The 25,506-nt window shown below is 31.4% G+C and overlaps 1 protein-coding gene across 1 annotated transcript in view; it reads right to left on the minus strand.

Moving 5' to 3' along the window:
* The window catches only part of LOC118183024 (green-sensitive opsin-1-like), a 248,901-nt gene that overhangs the window by 70,893 nt on the left and 152,502 nt on the right, over positions 1-25,506 (minus strand). Inside the window, exon 2 of the mRNA XM_085812395.1 lies at positions 9,872-10,200. Within this exon, the coding sequence (XP_085668521.1) occupies positions 9,872-10,200 (329 nt within the window). The remainder of the gene's footprint in view (positions 1-9,871; positions 10,201-25,506) is intronic.

Here is a 25,506-nt window from a genome sequence, read left to right on the forward strand (position 1 = left end):
ATAAACTTGTTTCACATCACTGTTAGATGTTGTAGCGCTAGTAGTTACCCGAGTAAGTATTAACGGACATGCTGGGAAATTTTTTTAAAATTTCAATGTCTATATATATTTTAAATGCCTTTCTCTGTGTAAAGGCAGTTCTAAAAATACCTTTTACAAATGTAATTGCACAATATTCTTGATTAAATTATTATTCCTAATAAAACACTATCTTGTATGGTTTTAGTCAAAATGTGAAGTTATGAGCTGTCAGATCCCAAAAATTTTACCGAAGACACTTTTTCCACATTTTTCTGCAATTCTGGTTGTTAGTATGTTTCAGTACATATAAACAGGTACGATAAAATTGTATTTAAACCAAATACTCATACAATATTAATTTAAATTAAATTTTACCAAAAAATATGTAGTATATTACATAAAATACGTTTGCTTCATAAAAAAAACACAAAATTTGTGTTTTGGCTGTTATCTGCTATCACGTTTGAACAATGCATTCATTTACTAATAATACTAGACATAAATATATTGCATTTAGTTCTCAAATTCTCTCGGCCTTTAAAAAAATAATTTTTTTAATACGAACTGACTTGTGACATCTTAAATTACCTTAATGTTATTGCTGTATTGTCATTAGAGATATGTTTTCCTTCCTGAGAGGGAAGTTTTCAATAAATCGGAATGCTTGCAAATTTCTAAAACAAATTATGTCAGATTCAGGAAAAATTGTTACATAAAATATCTTTTAAGTAATTGAAAAGTTTCACATTAAAAATTCCTCTTTGCTTGAATAAAATTTTATTTTGACAGTGATTCATTACAATTCATTACACACTTAAATATTGTCAGCTAGTCGTTAAGTAAGAGCAAAAGTTTTAAATTCATAATTTTCCACCTTCACAACTACATGACAGCTTTAATTCAATAGTGAGATCAGTTTATATATATTTTCTGGTTCTTTCAATAATGTGCTTAAAAGACTGTGAAATCAAATCACGAAGTAATTAATTATAATAATTTAAGAATTGCGTGTTTGTAAATGCGACATTTTAGGACAAAATGTAAAATTCTATGCCACTTATAGGAATGTGTGCATTTTCAATTTAACATCATGAATAATCTACTGAACTACTATAAATAGTGATAATAAACATGTTATTAGATTATTTGATTAACGGTAAATATGAATCTAGCAAGTATGACTGGATAACGAAAGGCACACCAAAGTTCTAAGCTTTTTAATTTCGCTAATAATATTCATTTTAAAATAGTGACATTGCGGTTCGTTGTATTGCAGATATCATTATTCCTTTCGCATCATGTTAGAAACAATTTCGTTTTAGTTTCATAAGAATTTAATTGTCTTCCTTTCATAGATTAATATACTGGTTACTATTTAAAATATATTTTTATAATTTCAAAATTATCCTCATGTCATACGAATATTAAACCTGAATGATGACAGCTGTTCTTTTCATTATTTCTATAGAACTGCACCAAATTGCTATTCATCTTATAAAAACAACTATCTGCTTTCATAAATTACCTTCAAACTGTACTTATATTCCACATTAAATTCATTTCAAACGTTCTAATATTTTTCTTTGTTTAAATTATAATTTATTTCAGGCAAACTAATATCCTCTTTGTTTGCATAATATTTCTTAAATTCCGACAAGATTGAGTTATGGTTAAAAATGAGCTTCTTAAATGGAACATCTTCAAAAAGACGCGCACTAAATATTTAATGCCTGCGGAAGAATTTTCATTTATCTGCTTACGGAAAATATGTTCACGTAAGGCATTTGGGAAATACATAAATATATAAACGAGTGGAAGATTGCAAGTATATTTACCTTTACATTACATAAATGAAGACTAAAGGGCCAAGAAGTCTATCACCTCTTAAAAAAAAAGGGAAACAAATCATGAAAATATCTGAAACCCGTATGGTTATGTTAAAGCGACTGTATCGCGTTCATCGAGTGAATACTAAACTGCATAAAATAATTGAAAATTTCATGTTTTGAAATATTAGGGGCTGGATAATTATGTTTGGAACACATAAATATGATGCACAAATATCATTGCATAAATACTTGAGTAGAGTCAAAGACCATATTTGCCTTGAAAATATTAGACTATTTATTGTTATGATCGGACACAGACAAAACAGGAACATATTCCCTGCATTATAGAAAGTTTTACCTTTGCAGCCAGAGAACCTCTTATCCCGAAATCTAAAACAGTATATCCAGTATGTAAATCACACTTTTCTTAATTAGCACTCCATTTGACCTCAGCTTTGAAAAAGAGAATAAGTGACTTTTGCAAACGGCAAATTGCTGAAGGATTCAGTCTTGAGCGGATCGCCTTTAGAAGAGCGATTCTATGCGATTTAGGGTATTCTTACTATGAAGTAATTATATGCGGTCTAACAAAGAGTATCAGAAAGAGTTGGCAATTCTAACCATCGAGAAGGGGTATGGATCACCCACGTCTCAGTGATGCCGAAAAGATTTGATAATAAAAGTTTTTCGTCATCTTATCTATGCCATCTTGTTGTTTCTTGTCACACGAACGTAATTCGCTAATTAGTTCTTAAAGTTACTCACTTTTGACTGCAATTACACAGTAATAAACTTCACAACTTGTATGATAAATGGCACCACAACCAACAACCGTCCAACATTTAGTTGCATTAGTGGATCATCGGATGAGAGGTCTTGTAGAAAGAGAAAGTGCAATATATAATAGTAAGTAAGCGGTTTGAATGTTTTGCTTAATATAGTTATCAGATTAAGTGAGAATTCTTTCAAAGTATTCAATTCAATTGTCATTCAAATTGTAACTGTATAAAAATCAACTTTTTAAGGCAACTTGCTTCTGTCACAGCCTAATTATTTTTTTAGTTCACTTTTTACATAAATTCATTTTTTTACATAAATTCATCTTCAGTGCTGAAGCCACAGTTTCATATATTTTTTCTTTCTTTAGAATTAGTAAAGAATTAGCCTCGATTAGATTTAAAAATTATTGGATACTACATCATGAGGCAGAAATGATATTTCTGAAGCGTCTTTAAATTTCTATCATTCATTCTCGTTACTGCTGTTAAACTTGACATGAATTTGAATTGCGTTTTCAAGTAATGCACTGGGTATTTGTAATGTTTCTCTAGTAATCCCTTTTAGAAATTTATCCTATTTATGAATGTGAAATGAAAAATTTATAATGGATAGCTATCTAATTGATATTTTAATGGGTTTTCTGTTTTCACTTTCTTAAATTTAAAGTTTCTTCCTAGTTAACTGATCCTGCTACAGAAATAAGCAAACCAAGAATATTATACAGCTTGTTAACGTTTCCAATTAGCTCTTAACACACCGAATTTAAATCCATCGAATATCTTTTTTTAAACAAAAATACTTCTATTTAACCGAAGTAATGCTGAAAACTGGAAAGTTTCAAATAAGAAAAAGATATAAGATCAGAAAGGATTCAAAAAGAATCTTTATGGCCTAAGAAAACTGAAACGATATGCAATTATTTTGTCTAGTTTAAATCATACCTTGAATTATATTTTTCAACTGGTCGTTTGTCAATTACCACTTCAGTATGTAAGTTTTTATTAACATGTAAAGGGCTTAGTTGAAATAAGTAGGCAACTTGACTTTAATACTACTTGCTTAATTAGCATTACAGATTCATTTTATGAATGGTATTGAGCCATATATTTAAGTATTAATGGTTATATTTTAGTCATTGAATTTTTACAATTTAGCCTTTCAGAAATTTAAAAAAACAAAAAACATAAAATGAAGTCTTTTTCTTAAATGCTTATCTTTCAATGTGACTAAATTTTGTTAAATTAATGCGATATAACCATTTTAATGAAATTTTAGTCAAATTTCAAACAGCTTTCTCAGAATCTAATTAAAAGAAAAAATAAGCAATCACCATTCCTAAAATAAAATTCGCATAGTGATGCAAATATATTCGTTTGTTCGGGAAAGTATAATCTGGAGCTCAAACATATGCTCAGTGAGGGCTGAAGTGAATGGCACTTTCTTATGCAAGAATCATATTTTAAGGAGGGCAGCTACTGGTTTATGCCTTACTAGTTCGAATCAAGCTTGATGCATGAAAATAAGGTATGGCCTATCATGCAGATATTTCGACAAGAGATAAATATGGCATGCACAAAGGGAAGCATGAGAAGACGAAAAGCACCCTCCATAATCAAACCATTAAATATGTGACTATGCATCCTATGACGTAATGTGTTTCCTACTACATTTTAAAATTTGTTCCTTATGAGATATCCTGTATATATAATACATGTAGTTGCGTACAAAAATCTACATCACTTAGAAAAGTAAACATTTTGTAATGTTAACGCATTATTTTTTTTCTTAGTTTTACCTTAGTTGCTGCCAAGCAAGATATGAGATCGTTCCACATTCGCATTGCATCATACCGCACTTCCGATGTATTGTGTCATTCGATTTCCGCAAACAGCACATCAAAAGGGGAAAACGGTCATTCATCTCTTTTTTTAAGCGATGAAGAGATGGCTCCGTATATAAGGTATTTCTCCAGTCTTTTTAGCGTGCCTTCGTAGTGTAGTGGTCAGCACTCTCGACGCGTATTCAAGAGGTCCGTGGTTCGATTCCCGGCCAGGGCGTTGGTCATTTTTCATCTCTCCTGCTTCGAAATAACCTAATGTCTCTACAGTTCAACTCACGCAAAGAAAAAATGGGGACAGTTTCTTCAGCTAAAAAGAATATTCGACCCACGTGGTCGCTAAAATCATTAGCTGCAATTAATTGACTGTCTCGAGAGCTATTAAATTAGAGATGTTGAGAGGAGGGACGGATGAGGACGAAAGAAGGAGAACACAAAATCTTATGATCGATATCTTAATCGGTTGCCTCTCCATAATCGTCATGAAAGTGCAGCTGATTTCACAGTTGAATTTGAGAAAGACTGTGTTATTAATATACAACAAACTGTCCAAAGATGCCTTGCGCAGTGCGGTTTGCATGCACATCGCCCCAAGAAAAGCCTTTACTTACAAAGAAAACAAATTTTGGCGAATTTCTTGGGCAAAGGAGAATCTTTCATGGAAAAGGCTCAGTGGGACTTAATAATGTTTTCGGATGAATCTCAGTTCAACCTACATAGAGCGGACGGTAAACTGTGTATCTGAAGGTGTAAAAGTGACGCCTATCATCCAGTTCGCAAATTGCCTGCTGGGAAATTAACAGCCAGCCAAATGATCTGAGGATGCGTATACAACAAAGGAGTTGAAAGCCTGAAATTTATTTCTAGTATTGTGAATGCATCCATTTATACCACATCTTGGAGGAATGCTTACAGTTTCATTTTTTAAAGTCAGGCACCATTTTAAAGGTGCTGGAAATTGCATTTTTCATCAGGATCTCCCCCCTGTCATACAGCGAAGTCGGTAAGAACGATCTAACTTACTTATGCACGATTTTCTTGCTTCATTTTCAGATTTTTATCTACATAACACAATAGATATTAAAAAGATAATTTTGCGCACATTTCCACCTTTTAGTGCAGGACTTTTTCACAAAATCTGATATTAAAATTTTCGATTGACCTGAGAATGATCTTGATTTGAATCTCAATGAAAACTTGTTTATACTAAGATTTTAGCAGTTATCTTTAGTTAAAGCTACTTTACTTTCCCTCCTAATTTCAGCTTAGAATTTCCTACCAGAATGTTTTTTTTTAGAATCGCGGTTAATGCAAATGAGTAAGAGCGGTATTTAAGTCGAAGTTCCACTGACTTCGTTAGAGAGCCAGAGATTCTGACTAACGTGCGTTCGCCTTTTGGCTGTACTCTCTCTAAGCTGTTACTACGCTCGGCCGTATTTTTGGCCCTTGATAGCTTTCACCAGTCTAGTTGATATTTAGGGGCCAACTACTTAGAATTTTGATAGCTTCAGCTATATATTTTAGTTAAGCATTAGTTAAGTTTTATATCACAATTAGCTGTTAGAACCCCACAAATTGTTGGCATGTAATGGGTCCCAAAATTGCTGCTACGAAGCCTGCTACTACGATTAAAGTGCAGGAATGCATTAATAGGATTTATATCCATGAAATTGGTGAGGATTACGTATAGAATTTAATGTCTTCTATGCCTGAACACTGCAAGGCTGTCATCGCAGCGCGTAGAGGATTACTAAATATTTAAGTGATCCTGTTGCATCGATACACATCGGAATACATGTAATATGATTGCTGTTATGTAAAATTTGCAACAGCTACAGAATTTATTAGTTTGTTTCGCGTTTCATTAAATATTGCATTTTTTCCTTTTCTGTGTTATTCAGTGTAAATAATTTGTCAATCCTAATAAAACTTGATTAAGATTATCCCCATAGTTTTATTTTATTCTAAAAGTATGATCTTTATATAAAACGTATACATGAACACATTATTTGCATATTTTTCTACTTTTTTCGTAGGTGATGCAGTTTTTATGTCCTCCACTTATATATATATCATTTTCATAAATTTTTAAAGCTCTTAGATATAAGTCATTAAGGAGCGTTTAGCAATCTTGTTATTGGTGAAAACTCTTATTTTATGAACGAGTAAATTCAATTTGGCATCAATAAAGTTCTTATTGAGATTATGTGAGGCAATTCTTAAGTAGTATACTATGAAAATATAACTTGCATTTAAACTTGCGTTTTGAAATGTTTCTTAAACAGATATGATATTAAATACTCTTAAATGACACAAGCAAATTTATTATAGCTAATGAATATCTAACAGGTTTTTCAAAGTATTATGAATTAATAGGATTAACTTGAGCACAGAAATTTTCTTTAGAATTAGCGTATAGTTTTGAATGAAAAATTATAAAGATGGTCTCATTAATTAAAAGATTTTAAAGTGGTTACAACCTATATGGGCCGTAAAACCTACAGCATAGGGATCTTTTAAGTAATGAAAAAAATCGCTTGTCCTGGTGCATCCGGAATTTTTTTGGTCTAAGAAAGAGGGCTAACAAGTATATCGTCCGAATTTGAGAATTTCTAAAAGTGGTTCTCATCCTTTATGCAAATTAAGCAAAAATCTGTGGAAACACTTCTGTAAAGTGAACTAGCTTAGGTAATTAGGATTCAAGATTTCTGACAAGCATTGCTTAACGAATATATTTGGTCGAGAACAAAACGCAAAAAGTACAATTAGTAACAATTAGTAAAAACGGAAGGATTTAAGGATGACTGGCTTCGTTTTCGACCCCGATAAAGGAATAGATTAGTTGATTGAAGCTTCTTCTGCAGGTACACTTAAATAAGCCCTCTCGTTCATCTTTGGTACCAAATTGGCTAGAGAATAGGAGTTAGCATCTCGAGAACAACTTAAACTGCCTTAAGTCTTGCATGTGTAGTTAATTCACGAACCAGAAACGATTATAATTTATTTTTAGTAAAATTTAAAATAAATCATTTTTTCCGGGAATTTTTATCTTATGTTTTTAATTTCATAGATAGAGGAAAGTGATAAATAAATCACTGATTTTCAAAGGAAGAACATTATTCTTCCTAATCAGTCTAACAACGGAGTATGTGACGCCAACTTTCTATCAAGGTGCTCTTCTGACTTATCTAGTGGGGTAAGATTATATTTAATTTATAAAAATTTATCTTTGATAGCTTTATTTAAAAAGTGATCTTTGTTATCAGTTCATATATCGAGCTGGGTTAAATCCCCAAAATTTAATAAATTAAATTAGAGATGCCGAAACGTTTTCCTTTTGAAGATTACATTTTGATCGATAATCTGGCGCAAAATGTCTACTGCGATCACTAAATAGCTGTATGTGCAAAAAATCCAGAATGAATCTTCAGGTGTTAAACAAAAGAAAATTTATATCGAATTAAAAAAATTAGCATCGCATATTATATTATCATTGCACACACTGCGGTGCAGAAAATATTTAAACAGCAAACTCTTGTGTACGCAAATAAGACAGAAGTGGGCAGAACTTAGCTAGAGAAAATATTTCAAAATTTAGGTTAAACAAACAAGTAGATAAATCAAACAAAACCCACACAGTTAAAAAAATATGTTGATTAATTGATGAAGCATGAGAAACATGCTTCAGCAATTAATCAACAAACCGTCATTAACGTGTTATAATTAACCATTATGCTATGATTAACTGATGAAACTTATGACTTTCATTTACAATAATAATATTAAATATTTACCAAAGAAAGTCAGATAATTTTTTTATCTAATTCTAAAACTAATTTTTTTGCTTTTATGCGAGGTTCATGCCACTATTTGGTTTAAATATGCATGCTTTAATTGCAAATGCCTCTATGCCTTAATTGATATTGCCATGTAAACAATTTTTAAATTTTTGGTTTCAGTATTGAAGACTGAATTTCCAACAGTAAGTAGCAAGTCGATGTCTTCATTGGATATTATTTTACTCTTAAGAATAATATATACGTAACCCCGTTAGATTTACACTTTTAATTAAAATGGCACCTACCAGCAATCTAAGACATTGTGAATATTTCTTATATTTAAAAGTTTGTTAAGTGAATGTATGCTATGTGCTATAGCATTATGCAGCCGAAGAAGGAGTGTATAGGGTCATTTAAAAAGCCCATGATATTACTGATATATTTCATTAAACTCATATGTAGAATATCATATGTCAACTTTGGGCTGCCAGAAGCCTATATTCGAAGGGAGGAATACGTTATTCAAAATTTGATGTCTTTAGGTGCCGTTGTTTTTTCACAGTGCAAGAAACATGCATACATTCACGCAGACTCTTCATTATTTAATTTCTTTAAATATAATTCAGGGCTCTAATATTTGTTGGCAACAATTTGAAAAGTAAAACGCCATTTGTAGTCAACCAACGCAAAGTGCCGAAACGAAATTTATAGCTTGTAAGGTTTATCCTAAGTTTTTATCAATTATCTTTAATTGAAGCTACTTACCTGCCCCTTCTAATTACAGCTTACAATTTCCTACCAGAATTTGTTTTTAGAGTCGCAGTTAATGCAAATGTGTAAGAGCGGTATTTAAGTCGAAGTTCCACCGACTTCGTTGGACAGCCAGAGATTCTGACTAGCGCGCGTTCGCCTTTCGGCTACACTCTCTCTAAGCTATTACTACGCTTGGCCGTATTTCAGGCCATTGATAGCTTCGCCAGCTTTCATGATATTTAGGGGTCAACTACTTAGAAATTCATGATAGCTCCGGCTTTACTTTTAGTTATGCTTTAGTTAAGTGCCATTTCTTATTACTTTGAGTTTAAGCCCAAGTGGAGGCTTTGCTTTAGAAAGGGATCATCTGTAATTCTTATTTTGAGAAATAAAGTATAATTAACTCTTCTTGAGTTTTACGTATCAGTTTCTGACATAAAGCGATTATTCGCTGACGTGTTCACGAGGTTCCTACAGACTTAGCTGTTAGATGAAAGGTTAGGATACCACAAGCCCTTCTGGGCAAATCGCCCCTTTGGGCTAAAACAAAATAATATAAGATACGTCCGTCATTCCGAGCTTCTTTGCCTTGAAAGTTTTCTTTTCATTAAAAGTACTACTAAGTAGTTTTGTGCCTGTTTTCTCATTCTTCTTAAAATCCTCCATAATCACACTGTCTTCATTCGCATCTGCAGAACAATTGTTTTTTTCATTCCTTCGCATGTGAAATGACCAGCTTGTTTAAAGAATTTAAACTAGATTATAAATGAAATAGTAATCAAATATGTTTAGATTATTGATATAACTTGATTTAAATACCAGCACAATCATTTCCATCACATTCATTAACTTAAATTATTGTTAGTTCTTACCTTTTTAACGATCCATATCACTTTAATGTAACAAAAGCTCATGATGGCCACTGGTAGGATGTAGCCAAGGACGAAGATATAGGCAATAAAGGCGGCATTTAGTGTATCAGCTGTTTGCCAGTCTAAAGAACAGGCAATGCCAGGATGCTCCACTATGTATCTGTTCCAACCAAATAAGGGAGGTAGAGCCTGTGCCAAAGAATAAGCCCATATGACAATGATGGTCGCAGTTGCGGAGACTGTAGACAAGGCTTGACCACGGAAAGACCGGGAAATAATAATATAACGATCAATGGCGATTGCTGCTAAGGTGCCAATGGCTGTCATACCTTTAGGAGAAAAAGAAAGCAAAGTGTTGGAAAGCAGTGGAACAGTACGTGTAAAGGAATTATTCACATATTTGACTTATATTAAGAAGTAGGTTTCTGTTGAGATATTTAAAAAAATTACTGAATAGTTACAAAAAATATTTATAAAAAGATACTGGTACCATAACTGAGCAACGGTACCATTAATAAGCGCTAGTTTCTAGTTTAATTGATTGCATATTTGTTTTACATCAATCAGACTAACACCTTGTGAACAATATTAAATCTGAGATATATGAGAACCTCAGGAGGGCCTGTACCGGAGTCAAATAATTACTAAATTCGAATGGTGAACTAAATTTCGTAAAAGGGTTCCACATTTAAAAACACGAGCATTTTTATATTGCTTTCATTTCACAGGGAACGTAATTTTAGCTTTTATTTATTTACTTTCTTTATAATTATTGCTATTGATCATTTTGTTTTGTGTTTTATTTCATCCATCTCTGAGTATCCAAATGCGTGGTTTTTGTAAACGGAGTTGTGTGATACAACTCAGTAAGAATATGAGAGTTTAGTACTGGAAAACGCTCATTAATTTTTAAAGCTTGGTTTACACCAGCGTTTCTGCTGTTCAAATGTTACACAAAAAGCCTTTAAGTCGTGGAGCTAATGGGGATTAACTAATATTCAACACGTAATTTAATTTAGGCAAAAAATACTAAAAAAGTCGTGGAGCTAATGTGGATTAGTTAGTATTCAACACGTAATTTAAGTTAGGCAAAAAAGACTTTTAAGTCGTGGAGCTAATGTGGATAGTATTCAACGCGTAATTTAAGTTAGGCAAAGAGATATTATAAGGTATTTCCTCCCACCTTTCTTCATACCTTCGTGGTGTAACGGTAGCACACTCAGAGCGCATTCGACAGGTCCATGTTCGAGCCCCCGCGAGAGCAATGCTCATTTTGCATATCTCCAGCATCAAAATAACCTAATGACTCTACAGTAGCACTCGAACTAAAAGGTGGTGGATGATGATTCTTCATCACTAGGATTTGGCGACTGAGTCCCCTAATTCCTAGTCGCCCTTTAAAAGGGGGAGTGAATAAGGTAGGTTTCCGTTTTTTCTGCACGGCTTCGTGGTGTAATAGTAGCACACTCGGCGCGGATTCAAGAGGTTCAGGTTCAAACCACGGAGAGGGCATTGTACATTTTTCGCATCTCCTGCTTCAAAATAATCTATTGAGTCTATAAGATAACATAACTTTTTAATTCATATTAAAAACCCGAAAGATTTTATTTCACTTTAAATTATATTAATATTCACTTTATTCAATATATTAATATTTCACTTTAAATTATAATTTAAGCATTGTGCAGAGTGCAAGTAATGAATAATTATATTTTATAAACAATTTTGTTAATAAACAAAAATTTATTTCAGGTTTTTAGTTTTATGCAGTATAATGTTCCTCGGAGAAAATTTGATGCATAGAGTTTAAAAGGAGTGTTTTGAGTACCAGTGCGGCATAATAAAACTATGTTTACTCTATAATTGCATAAAAATTACTATCTGTCCTCAAAATACAGACAACATTTATATAAATAGTTTGTTTTCCTCATAATTTAAAGAACTGTAGCTGTATAGCTATCTGTGTCTCGCTCTCTGCATGTATACTATATGATAACATATGTTTTGTAGTATATGGTACATACCTATATATATGCACGCACACACGTATATATATAGGTATGTATTGAAGTATTCATATGTGCATACAATTTCGCTAATCATTTTTAAGTATTAACTCGGTAAACATAAATGCAGACGAAAGAATATCTTCCCTCCTGACTTCTTAACTAGGAGTAAAAGTACAACAATATTAAAAGCCACATAAAAACATTTATAATAAAGTTGATCTGACTATCACACAAACTAAAATCAACATAAAGAAAATTTCAGGTAAATTGTGAGTAGATTAACAGCTACTGAATACAAATTCGGGTTAAACGAACACCAATTCACGATGCTAGTAAACACTGATATTTGCAAAGAAGAGTGTTGCAGCCGTTTTTGACTGTTTTTGCGCGTTCACACGCAATTCCGAGTTACTTTGGCATAAATTTCTCTTATTCCTTTTATGTACACTTAGGTATGACTTTACGCGCTTCTGCATGCGACTTTCACATTAATTTTTCTTTTATTCATGATTCAATTTTAACTAATATTGATTGTTTAGCAGTATTTTCAGGCTTTTACTTTTGAATTTATATATGGAAATTTTACAGTACTATGAAATGTGGATTTAATATTATAATGTGTAACGCCTTATCTTTAATGTTATAATGGTAATGTGGATAAACATGGGATTTGAGCCCAAAAAGCATTTTTCTAAATTTAATGTTATAATGTATAACGCCAAAATAGTTCTAGTACTTCCTGCTTCTTGAAATTACTGGAAGGCGTATGGGGGCCGAATTACTATTACAGCTGCTCAGAACATCGATTGCAGTAATTCAATTACTTTGTCTATTACTGCGATACAGGGACTGGACCAAAATGTCGCCAGATAGTCGCCAAGGTTGGCGACTTTTGGCGATTTCTCGCTAATTAGCCAGATATCCATTTACTCAATGTTAAATAGACTTGCCTCTGTGTTCTTACTTTTCCGGCAAGCTTCGCTCCTTTAGATGCTATTTTCCATGTTACATTATACAAAAGAAATAAAACAATTTATCCAAAATTCTCTATCTATGTAAAAATTCGTAATATTACATTTAATTTAGAGTTAATTTTAAAATAGCCGTTAGCAACTAACGAAGACTACCTTTCAATTTCATACTTTGAGAGACATTTAGATCTTAAGCATCTCCCATTTCTTTATGTTGCCTCTCTCGAGTCCACCAAGTAATCACCACTTTCGCCCTTTGTTTAAAATGAAGCCATTAAGTCATAGCTGATGAATACTGCTCTCTGTCAGAAACCACACTTTTTTAAACAACATTTCTCACCCGAAACTATGCATGGTTTTTTAATGCCAACATATTATTAGTGGCATAATTAGCATATTTTATTTGGTAACCTATGCGTAGAGTCCAATTTTAAGTTCAGCGGTCAATAATTTGTTTGTTGATACTGATTAGAAACTTAATCAGGACGCATATTTTTTCGGATTGTTCTTTAATTTCGATTAGCAGTGAAGATTTAGACGACAAATTTTTAAATCAGATGCTATTAATGCAGTTGAATAGAAAAAGAGAATTTAGAATTTAAAATTTAATTTTTTGTTTGAAACTAAAGGGTTATAGCTTTAATGGTAAGGAAAAGATTTAATATAATATACGTTTTATAATTTTAAATTGCGAAAACAGTGCACAGAATAGAATAGTCATAACTGTTGAATACTTGCTTAAGTCAAATTTGAATTTGCATTGCTTTGTAAAAAATATTATTATTGGTTTCGAAGGCATAATGTGTAAAGTTCCTTTTCATTTCAGAAGGTAGTTAAACAATTATTTAAGAAACGACCTAGAAATGAGTAAAATTATTTCATAAAATTAACGTCATATAATTTCAATTTTTGCTTAATTTACTCGTTACCAAAATGCGGTGTTATATCCATTAAAGATATACATTACAGTAGAGTTCTAAGGAAAAACAATACCTATGTACATCACGCTGATTATTACAGAGAGTAATTCGAAATCTATAGAGCAGTATTTAGTTATCTGTATTTTAGGCTGTAGTAATTTACTGGATTAAATAAGATGTGAAACAACGCAGATATTTCTGCCAAAGTTGTCAGATAAATTGTTTGGAAATATTGCATCTGTGACCTCGAAACGATAAAGGAAGCGCAGTATTCTTGCAAGATAACAAATCTGGAGCAAAGAGGAAGGAAGAAAGTTCAGGTATATAAAATTTAATGCAGAGAACATTAGATGCGGAGCAAGAGATAAAACAGCACTTCCATCCACAACTGGGTGAAAAGAGAATAGGAAGCACTTTTCTGATCAGGAAAACTAAGTTGGTTCTTGGCAGTTTTTTTTTAAGATCTTCGATTTCAACCTCTAACGATTCTAATTTTTTCTAATGCCGATGAGTAATCTTATGCTGTCCCTGAAGGACACTACTGTTTTCGTTGGTTCACAATAAATGCTTGTTTCACTTTTCAAACTGCTGCCATTAAATGTTGGAGACCTGCATTATATTTCAAGAAATTAAATAATAAAAAATCTGCATAAATGGATGTATACTTCTCGCAGTGTGATAAAACAACGGTACATAGAGCCATCGAATTTTGAATGATGTAATCTACTGCGAATATGGGCTAGTAGAAGCCCAAATTTGAAATTTGGAATTTGTTTTATTTTCGATTTCATATTTTGTAAAACTTTAACCAATTTTTCATTAACAAACTCAAGTATTTCAAAGCGAGCAATAGCGATGTTGTACAGAAAAAAGCATTTTTATATCCAGCGCGCGAGTTTCTGTATCGGAAATTCTAAAGGATATGCTCATTTTAAAACTATTTTGCGATATTACTGTTGAACTAAATTTTATGGTTTAAGTGAGAAGAACGTGATATTTAATAAATAAATGTAACACACAAAATGTTAAAAAAAGCCTCTTTGGATGTAATTTAAAATCTGAAACTTTTCAAACTTTTTATTTTACTTTATTTATTTTTTTTTGGCCAATGGTGGGCATTTGCCTATAAGGGCATTATAAAATATTTCCATTTAAATTGCTTAATTTTTAACCCGATATGAACGCAGTCAGCTTTCGTATAACTTTACCTCGACTCGCTTTGAAATTGTTTAACTTTTTTCAATCAAAATTCATTAAAAATTTAAAAAAATATCAAATACATAATAAAGCAAGTTTGAAATTCAAAATTCGAGCTTAGAGGTGCACATATTCGGGTAGGACAACGTTACTCAAAATTTGAGGGCTGTAGGTATCACGGTTTACTCGCAGTTCTAAGAACATATATATACGTACAGTGTAAAAAAAAATGGACAGTTCTATATCTTCCGTTCTACTGGGCCGATCGACGAAATTCAAATTGATTTTTCCAAGTCTCGAAAGCGCGACATTTGTATATAGCATTGTTCTAACATACGTATTTTGACACAAAATCGGACGTTTTTTTGAAATAACATACTAAATTTTTTCCATATTTCGATTTTACGACTCAAATTATGCCTAGATATTAAATTTTGTAAAATTTGGTGCGAAATTTACGGAAATTCAAAAATTTTTCTTGGCGCAAATTTTCCAGTTTGAGCCAAGAATAATTCACTTGGCGAACTTCTTAATATATGGCAACCAATTTTCCTTTCCTTTCCATTATGCAGACCGGAAAAAAAGGCACCTCGTTCCTACATTTTACATTATGCAAGAGCGGAAAGAAAGTCACTTCGTTCCTACTTTCAAGTAATTTTAGAAAAGTGTCTAAACCACATTTGATTTTTATCGCTTTAAAAAATATGCCAAAATACAAAACGCGCCAATATTTAAATTCACGTATATCTTCGGAAATTTTGAATAAAAAATTATAATTGTTTGCAGGTATGCTTAGAAATGCGTCTACTTCAAGATGAGGGTTAAAATTTTATAGATTATAATCCAAAAAGGGTTTTGAAAAATTTATAAAAATTACTGAAAAGTACAAATTTTGAAAACAAATCGTAAAAAAAAAATGGGTGAATTTTATTTGGAATGAACCTGAATTTCGAAATGTGAAAGGAAGAATTAAATAAGCTTAATAGGAAAAAGAGAAAATAACAAATATATACCAAATTCAATTAACATTGAGGAGCTAAAATTTTGAGAGCTAAATTTTTAAAAACTACTCGTGCGATTTTTAGGAAAACTTGGTAGTCTGGCATAATTTGAGTCATAGAATCGAAATATTGGGGGAAAAAAATAATAATAAAAATAAAAATAAAAAAAAAAAAAAACATGTCATTTGAGAAAAAGTCCAATTTTGTGTAAAAATATACCTATGTTAGAATTATGCTATATATAAATCTAACATATATCCTAAGTCGCGCTTTCGAGATATAAAAACGCAATTTGAATTTCGTCAATCAGCCTAGTAAAACAAGAGGTATAGAACTGTCCCCTCCACACTTTTTTTTTTTTTAATTTGCGCAGTGTACATTCCTATTCTTCATTATTTAATTTCTTTAAAATTAATACATGGGATAACTTTGAGGCAACAATTTGAAAACTGACATATAGTAAACCAACCCAAAATCCTATTTCTAGACTAATAGCCTCTTGTTGTTTAATAATTAACAGAAATAATTGCGTGAGTGAATCAAATAATCCAGATTCCTTGTTCTCTTTAAATCCCTCCTTTCTAAACTAAAAGATTTTGCATATGTCTACAACTCTGGGAAAATACTAGAAGCTGAGTCTTAATGGGAAAAAAATACTCGTTATGAAATACCTTTGCTTACCTCTGTTTATTTTCTCCATGAATTTGAAGATTTATTAGAAAGGATTATGAATAGATAATGATACTGTTTGAAATTTAATCCAATTCATAGCATACAGTTGAGATTGAATAACACTGTATTACATAATATTATGAAAGAATTCTTCAAGAAAATTCGTTTTCGTTATTTGTTTGATCTTAAGATGAGAATTTTTCGTAGGTAATGTAAACGATACGAAAGGTTTTTTAGTTATTCCGTTCTCGGTTTTCCTTTTTCATATTTTTCCTTTATATTTAATTTAGCAAATAATTAAAAAAAGGAAAATGCACTATGGTATGGATGAACTTTTAATCTAATCGATAGGGGGGGGAATAAGGAATAAAATATTAAAGGATTCATATTTCAACCTCGCATTAGAAGATAAGGTTTTTTATGACCTCACACTAAACAGTAAAGGTTCTCGGTGAGCTCGCAATTTATCAATTGCTCTTGGCCTGACTTCTGCTAACTCATCTTTTTTTGTCTTTTTAATTTTATTATTAAACATCGTTTTTTAGCACTCACGCCCGATAATAATCAGAAGTAAAATAACGAAATTTTTAGTCCAAAGGGACTTTGTCCCTGAAGGACTATTCTTTTCGTTTTGCGATTTTGCGTTGAATCACTCTGAATGGCCGTTTCACTTTTCAAACTGTTGCCACGAAATGCTATCGCCCTGTATTATATTTGAAGAAATTAAATGAGGAAGAATCTGCATAAATTTATGTATGTTTGTTGCATTGTGATAAAACAACGCTACCTAGAGCCATCCAATTTTGAATGGCGTAATCCTACTGCGCATATCGGCATCTAGAAGACCAAATGTTAAATTTGGAATTTGTTTTATTATCGGTTTCATATTTTGTAAAACTTTAACGAATTTTTGATTAACAAACTCAACGATTTAAAAGAGAGCAATGCCAACACTCTACGGGATGGGGGAAAAACCTTTCATCTCCAGCGCGAAGAACTGTGTATGGGAAATTCTAAAGATATGCTCATTTTAAAATTATTTGGCGACATTGCTGTTGAAATGAATTTTATGGTTTAAGAGCAAAGAACATAACAAATAAATAAATAAATAAAGGTAACACACAAAACGTTAAAAAAACGCCTCTTTGGACAAAATTTAAAATCTGAAACCTTTCAGATTTTTTAACCATAGCATATTTTTAGAATTCCAGATTCAGTTAAGAAGAGTTGCCATACATCTTTCGGCTTTTTCAGACTTTTCTCAGTTTATAATATCAGCACTCGGTTTTATTAACAAGAAAACTGACAGAACTTTCTTTGTTTTGTCAACCTTTTACCTTTTTAGCTGTATTTATTAAACATCACTCTCTTTGAACTTAACCCACATAAAATTCAACAATAATGTCACAAAATATTTAAAAAAGAGCATTTCCGATAGAATTTTAATTCTTGTCATATATTTTTTATATACTCTATATTGCATCTTCAAAAATAATACACGGCAGTAAAATTTGATCGCAACATCCTTTTCCGTGTTCCCATACTTTTTTTTATATTGGCTAAATTATTTTTTTAAAATTAATACATGGCGATAACAGTTGGTGGCACCAATTTGAAAAGTGGAACCGAACAAAAAGTAATAAAGAAATAAATGTGAGAATCGAGTCAAATAGCTTCTTCGAGGCAAATAAAATGTCATAAAATATGTTTTATGTCGTGTTATCGAAGTATTTTCATTTTAGAAAAGAGAAGTTCGGATTCGTTCTTTAAATTTTCAGTTCAGTTTGCATTTTCGGAATGTCCTAATATGAATATATATCACATATTATATTTGGCGAAACTGCTTTAGTGAACATTTTACCACTTTCAGAGGTTTTCAAATCTTCTTACCCTATTTTCCCTTTCTTATTAAGTGCAATTTTTATTTGATCAACGCTCACACTCATATTGGTCTTAAACGTCTTTACAATATACGTTTTAATGCATAGTTAGTAAGTTAAACGTTTAGCTTAAACACTAGCATGCCAGTAGCATAATGCTAAGAATGCCACTGATCAATCTAGACCAGCGGTTCTCAACCTTTTGATCAACGCGTACCATCTAAACAAAAACTGAAAAACTTTAGTACAACCACCACATTTTACAAAGATTATTTTTCGATTTCTCAATATAAATATTAATTTCCTTTCTTGCTGCAATTGCGCAAGAGAATTATTTAAATTGTTTCAAAAGAATATTAAAGTTAAAACTTTAATATTCTTTTGAAACAATTATTTCTCTCTCTCTCTAAATAGATATATATTGCATTTGAAAAATTATTGACTATTTGTATTAAATATGCACACATGAAAATATTAGATAAAAAATTAGCTACCATTTTAATTATCAAAATTTAAGCTGCAATGCTTTAATTCTAAAATTTAGTGTGGAATTTGAACCTGTTTAAGACAGATCAATTCTTTATATGTACTCATATTTCACTTAGGCTTAACCGTAAATTAGGATCCGCTTTTAGATTTATTCTGTATTTATTTTTCAAATATTTTCTTTTTAATGGCAGATTGTAAACAATTACAAATGTAACTCAGTCCATTAATCTATACAAGGCCATATGTGGTGGTCTCTTTACTATGGAGGCACCTAATAGGTGGGCCCCCATCGCCTTTCCTATGAAGAGACGGACAGTTACAATCATGCCTTTTCCGGGCCCTTCGGACAAACCCGGGCCCTTCGGCATCGCAGTCAGCTTCCCTGACCACCATACCGACTGGGCGGCATTTTTCAAATATAACATGGAAAAACAAATCCTTGTTCACACAAATAGGTTGTCTAAAATGGAAGTAAAAATTTTAAAAATTATTTAAAATGCCTTTAAATTCGTTTTTTCGGTTCAGCGAAAAGTTCACAAGTGTGTTATTTTTGAAATCTTTAACTACAGTTCGATTACAGGAAATTTCTGTCAATTGTTCTTTTCCTTCACGAGATAAAGTTTCAGGCACATTTGAACAAAATGGATTTCTAATCCAATTTTCGTTTTCATAATCCTTGGGAAAAAAAAGTTGAAATTATTTATTAATTAAAAAGCAATGGTTTTAATTTTCTGTTAGAAAACTATCTAAAAGTGGTAAAAAAGCTTCAAAGACTGTTATCCAATTCTTTGATTATTAGCTCGAGTTTCTTACTATCATAGCATTTATTTTATCTATACTGGTAAACAAGTTAACACTTTCTTCTTATAATTCTAAATTTAATTCATTTAACTTTCCAAAAATATCAGTAAAATATGCTAAAGGCGCCAATCCTAATTCACTTAGCAAATACTCTTCCAATTCAAATCTTGAATCACGGTGGAAAATTTGAATTTCCGATCGAAGTTCGAAAAGACGATTTAAAACATTGCCTCTAGATAACCACCTTACTTGAAAATGTAACAAAATCGTTTCATGTTCACCGCCCATCTCTTGGCATATAATCGTAAATGTTCTTGAATTTAAAACTCGGCGTTTCATAAAATTAACAATTTTCGCAGCTTGATTCAAAAATATTTTCAGGTTTTTCGAAAATTGTTTTGGCTACTAAAGCTTCACGATGAATGGATGTAAACTAATAATTAAAGAAAGTTCATTATATCAGTATTTTCATCCAATTGTACTTCGAAATATTCACTATTTTTATTTTTTGAATCTCTCTTTTATGGAATTTGCCATCTCACGAATTCGTCGACTTACTGTATCACTTGATAACGGAATATTATAAAGTTCATTAGCTGCTTTTTCTTTGAATAACGTTAAAACGATATCTTTAGCTGCTGGTATATATAAAGTTTTCTCCAATAGTATGAGCCTGGTCAGTCTTGGCAATACTTAGGCTTACTAGGTAACCAACTTCCAAAGCTTTTTCACCTAAAGTAACAAAACCTTTCACTCTTTGTCTACTGTTTTTGAACTCCTATAATTTCCTCTTAAAATAGACTTCAGATTTATCCTTTAAATTGGTATGCTTAGATAGAAGATGTCTTTTAAGAAACAATGGTTTCATACTTTGATCGGATAATAGTTCACTGCAAACAACACATTGAGGTTGAGTGTTCATTTTCTCTCCATTCCAAGTAAACCCAAATGATAAATAACTTTCATTATATTGTCTATAAAAATTTTTTTCTTTCTTTTCAATATTCTTAGTATATTAATATTAGTTATATTAAGAGACATTAAACAATAGAAAATTTGCGTGAATGTATGTATGTATGTTTCTAGCATTGTGAAAACACAACGGTGCCTAGATCCATCAAAGTTTGAATAACGTAGTCCTCCACCCGAGTTTTCTGGAAGCCCGGATTTTGAATTTCGAATTTGCTTTATTATCTATTTCCTATTTTGTAAAACGTTAATGAATTTTTGATTAAAAAATTCAACGATTTCAAAGCGAGCGGAGGCAACACTGTAGGGATTAAAATATTTCTATCTCCAACGCACGAGATTATGCAACGGATATTCTAATGCTATGTTGTTTTTTAATATTTTTAGCCGAAAGAATAGTTCGCTGAAATGGTCTCGAAACGTGTGTGTCTGTAAATGAAAAAATCTGATGTGGATACCACATGACTTACTAAATTACACGCAATTTTTGCTACTAAATTACACACAATTTTTGCTGCTTTTCATTTAAACTTATTTCCTCGAATTTTATTAGAGATTTATTTTTTATTCAATTAATTTAGTTCTCCCTTCGCGGCAAATCAAAAATTCATGCAGACTCAAAACATCTTCATTAAAAATTGTAAAATACAGGAAAACATAAATCATCATATACAGTTAAAGCAGTTAAGAAACAATTTTACAATTAAAATTAAAGTTTCTAAGCAAAAAGGCAACGGGTAAGAAGCCAGATGTTTTTGTGTCGAAAAATGAAGTCTACGTTTGGTCCCACTCGGTAAAAAGACATTGAAGTTGCAGAAACTGACTTAAATCACTATTCCACCGAATTTCAATTGTAAACAAATGCCAGCTCGTTAAGGTTTGATAATCCTACAACTGTTGCATAAAGATTAAACTAAAGGCATAAAATTCCTAACCAGAACATAAAAACGATACAATTCAATTCAGAAGTTATATAATATATATACATATAAAAATAAAAATAATCCAGCTCACTGAGCCAGTTACAGAGGGAAAATATATACATTTATATCCGATTGGTGCAGCCGATTGCAAAGAAAAAGGAAGCTGCACAGCTACTATACTATGTTACAGCAGTCCGATATAGAAAATTTCAACTTTCTACGTATACTCGTTCTTAAGTTATGCGAGATACATACATACGTACGTACACACGTCAAGAAAAAAACCTTGCTCTCCTAAATCCATTTTAAATTCACTTTACAATCCGTTTTGACAAAGACAGTGGTTTATTCTGTCCGTACGTGCAGATATCAAGCAAGAACATCTTTCAGATGGTTTCTAGAGCAATCGAAATGGATATTATCGTTGAAATATGACACCAGAAAATTTTAGCGATTACAATGCTTCCTTTATTTCACACAAGGAAGTAAAAAAAATCCCTTTTTGGCATACTATTAATTTGAAAGATTTAAGATTTTTTAACATTTATAGAAAGCTATTTTCCCCCCTTGTATAAGAGTGTGTGTGTTATGTTCTAGGGCATTTTCTCCCTCTTTGTCACGTGCCTTTTCGGTGTAATTGAAACCTATCTCTTGCTAGCTATCGGGAAGTCCAGAGTTCGAATCCTGGTGATTGGCATTGCCTATTTTTTACACTTTTTTATTTTTCCTGTTTTGAAAGCTAATTACTGGCGCTCAAACTAAAAGATGGTAGAGCTGCATTTTCAAATTAAAGTCATCATGACTAGGATTTGACGATAGGTCTTTCCCCTTTACCAGTTGCCCTTTGTGTGGGAAAAACTGTAAGGTATTTTCTCCATCCTTACCGCTAATCTTCGAAGTGTAATTGGATGTACTTCTGGTCAGAGGTCCTGAGTTCGAATTTGGCGAGGGCCGAGCTCATGCTTCCTGTTGAGAAAAACCTAATGAATCTACAATATCACTGAATGAAATTAAACTAAAACTTAGTTGATGTGAAGTGAACAGAAAAATGCAAAAATGCTCTCTTAAATAAAAACTGGTGAGCATGAATATTCATAATAATGAAAATAGTTATTTTCATTTATTTAAATTACTATTTTCGCGTCCAAAGAACATTTCTTTTGTCTATAATAGTTTAACAAATTGAGTGATTTATAAAGAACAAATTCACTTCTTAAAAATTTAAACTTCGTTTTATTTTTTAATAATACGTTTAAGGTAAAATAAATTGAAATTATAGCAATTAATGAAAGATGTTTGTAACCCCATATATTACATATTTGGTATTGAATGTTTTTTATAACTTTTTTTAAGATGATTATTTCTAGAGTTTAAGCTTAGAAATAAGTATCGTAAACGAATTAATGAAGTAGTACGTATTAGGGGAGAAGCATTTCTTTTAACCAAAATTTTTCATATATTTGATATTATACATAGCTTCAGATGGAAAGACCCATGGCGCCTGAAAGATTGAAGAAATGTTTTTGTAATGATAATGCATGTTCCCAAAAGCATATTCTATTCAAGGCTAAAGCAATGAACAGTGTAAAAATATTCACAGCATTTATTAATAATAAATTTTTAACTTGAGGAAGTGGTTGTAATTTGAAGCTCTTGATACTTGCTCAAGGGCACATAGAAGGTAGCAGTTTTTGTTTATTTGTTAGTGTGACTAGATATTGTATTCTATTCTTTTACTTTCATATGACGTTTTATTGCATAAAACGGAAAAGTGCTAAGCTCTCTCATGGAAAAGTGCGAAGCCAAGATTTTATGGAAATCCGAAAAGAAACACGAAATGGATGTATTTTTAGTTACATGTTTATATTCTATGACCATGATGATATTCTTATGATGGTAATAAATTCAGGTCTTGCAACACAGATCTAAGGTTTATTTTCCTATGTATAGAGTATTATGCATTAATATTGCGCTATTTCTGGTAAACTCAGCGAATTTTCAATGATAAGAAATTTCTCATTTTTACTGTGATAAGAAATTTCTCATTTTTACTGTCTCTTAAGCCGCTGGATAACTGTAACTATTTTCATACATTCAAAAATCTACATTGATTTCTTGAAAGCATATTTATGCATTTTCTTTTCAAACAGTTGGCAAGAGAATTTCTTCTTTTGCACGTAAAGGCAATTTTTCATTATATCGATTTAAAATCCCATTCGAATGAAATTGAAATAGCAATACATTCTCCCATCATAAATCAAACTCCGATAAAATACGAAACGTGATGTCAATATTTCTGGACTAATTTTTCTAAAATTTAAATCCACAAATTCAATTTATATCTGTATTGCAGAAATCTAATATTTACATCATCTTCTAATAGATGGAACTTCTATTTAAAACTCTCTCTGCTTCAAGGCATGTACACTACGAAAGAAAATAAATTAAAAAAAAGTACAGTTCCATATCTCTCGTTCTACTGGGCCGATTGACGAAATTCATATCTCGAAAGCGCGACTTACGACATATATTAGATTTATATATAGCTGTATTCTAACATAGTTATGTTGACACGAAATCGGACTTTTACTGAAATAACATACCAATTCGTTTCCATATTTCGATTCTACGACTCAAATTATGTCTAAATATGAAATCTTGTAAAATTTGCGAAATTTAAGGAGAAATTCACAAATTTATGTTTGTGCATTTTTTCAGTTTGCACCAAGAATAGTTCGCTTGGCGAACTTCTTAATATATGGCAACCTATTTCCCTTTCCCGTGAGCGGAAAAAAAGTCACATTCGTTCCTGTTTTCAAATAATGTTCTTCATATTATATTTTTATTATAATTATTATTATTTTAAGTAATTTTGTCCTCTTCCGAATTTCATTTTAATTGTTTAAGTTGAACGGTTTCTTTCGAATAACTATTTTAAAAATTTCTTTTTACCCATTCGAACTGCGTAGTTTAAATAAAAGGCGCATCGATTATTTTTTTTTTCAAACAGTTTTCTTTATATATATATATATATATATATTTTTTTTGTCATAGGTATTTTTAAATTTTTAGAATTTTATTTTAATTGTTTGTGTCGCATTGTCTCTTCAGATAATTGTTTTAAAATTTTCTATTTATTCATTCGAACTGAGCATTTTATATATATTTATTAATATAAATTTTCCAGGATTTGATTTGATTTATTTAAATTGCGGTTCTTTCAGAAGAATACTTTGTGTCGCAGACTACGGTGCATCTGAAAAGTGAGTATATTAACAGAGAAAATAGAGTAAAGCATAGTTCACACGCCTTTCAATGTTTCATTCAGAAAAGATATATAAATGAGAAAGATGTATAACCGACATTTTAACTTAGGATGATTTACATAATTGCTTTAAATAGCTTTAACATTGTGCTCATTGCTTTATAGAATTTTATCAACCTACATTTAGTTTCTTAAAATGTTATTCATATTTTAGTCAAATAGTTTATTTTTGAAATCGCAAGAATCAAATATCATAACATTAAAAAGTTTTAAATTTAAAAAAAATATTAAATTTTGTGCAAAAATTTATTTTTTTCTTCTTAATGGCTTTCTCTTTTTCTTCAGGCATTCTGCAAGTATATTAAAAAACATCCAACTTTTCGAAACATCTTGGTATTTCTGGTGTTCATTTTAAATAAAGTTCTCGCCTTCCATTTCATAAAGGCCCACAAACGGCCGAGCGGTAAAGTAGCTGAACACTGCTAGTTCGCTCCGGGGTTCGAATCCCGGCGAACGGGTTGGTTGCATGGGTGTTTTC

The sequence above is a fragment of the Stegodyphus dumicola genome, chromosome 3 (assembly GCF_044657685.1).
Source record: "Stegodyphus dumicola isolate Sdum_Otavi_A_Nest chromosome 3, ASM4465768v1".
NCBI classification, from domain to species: domain Eukaryota; kingdom Metazoa; phylum Arthropoda; class Arachnida; order Araneae; family Eresidae; genus Stegodyphus; species Stegodyphus dumicola.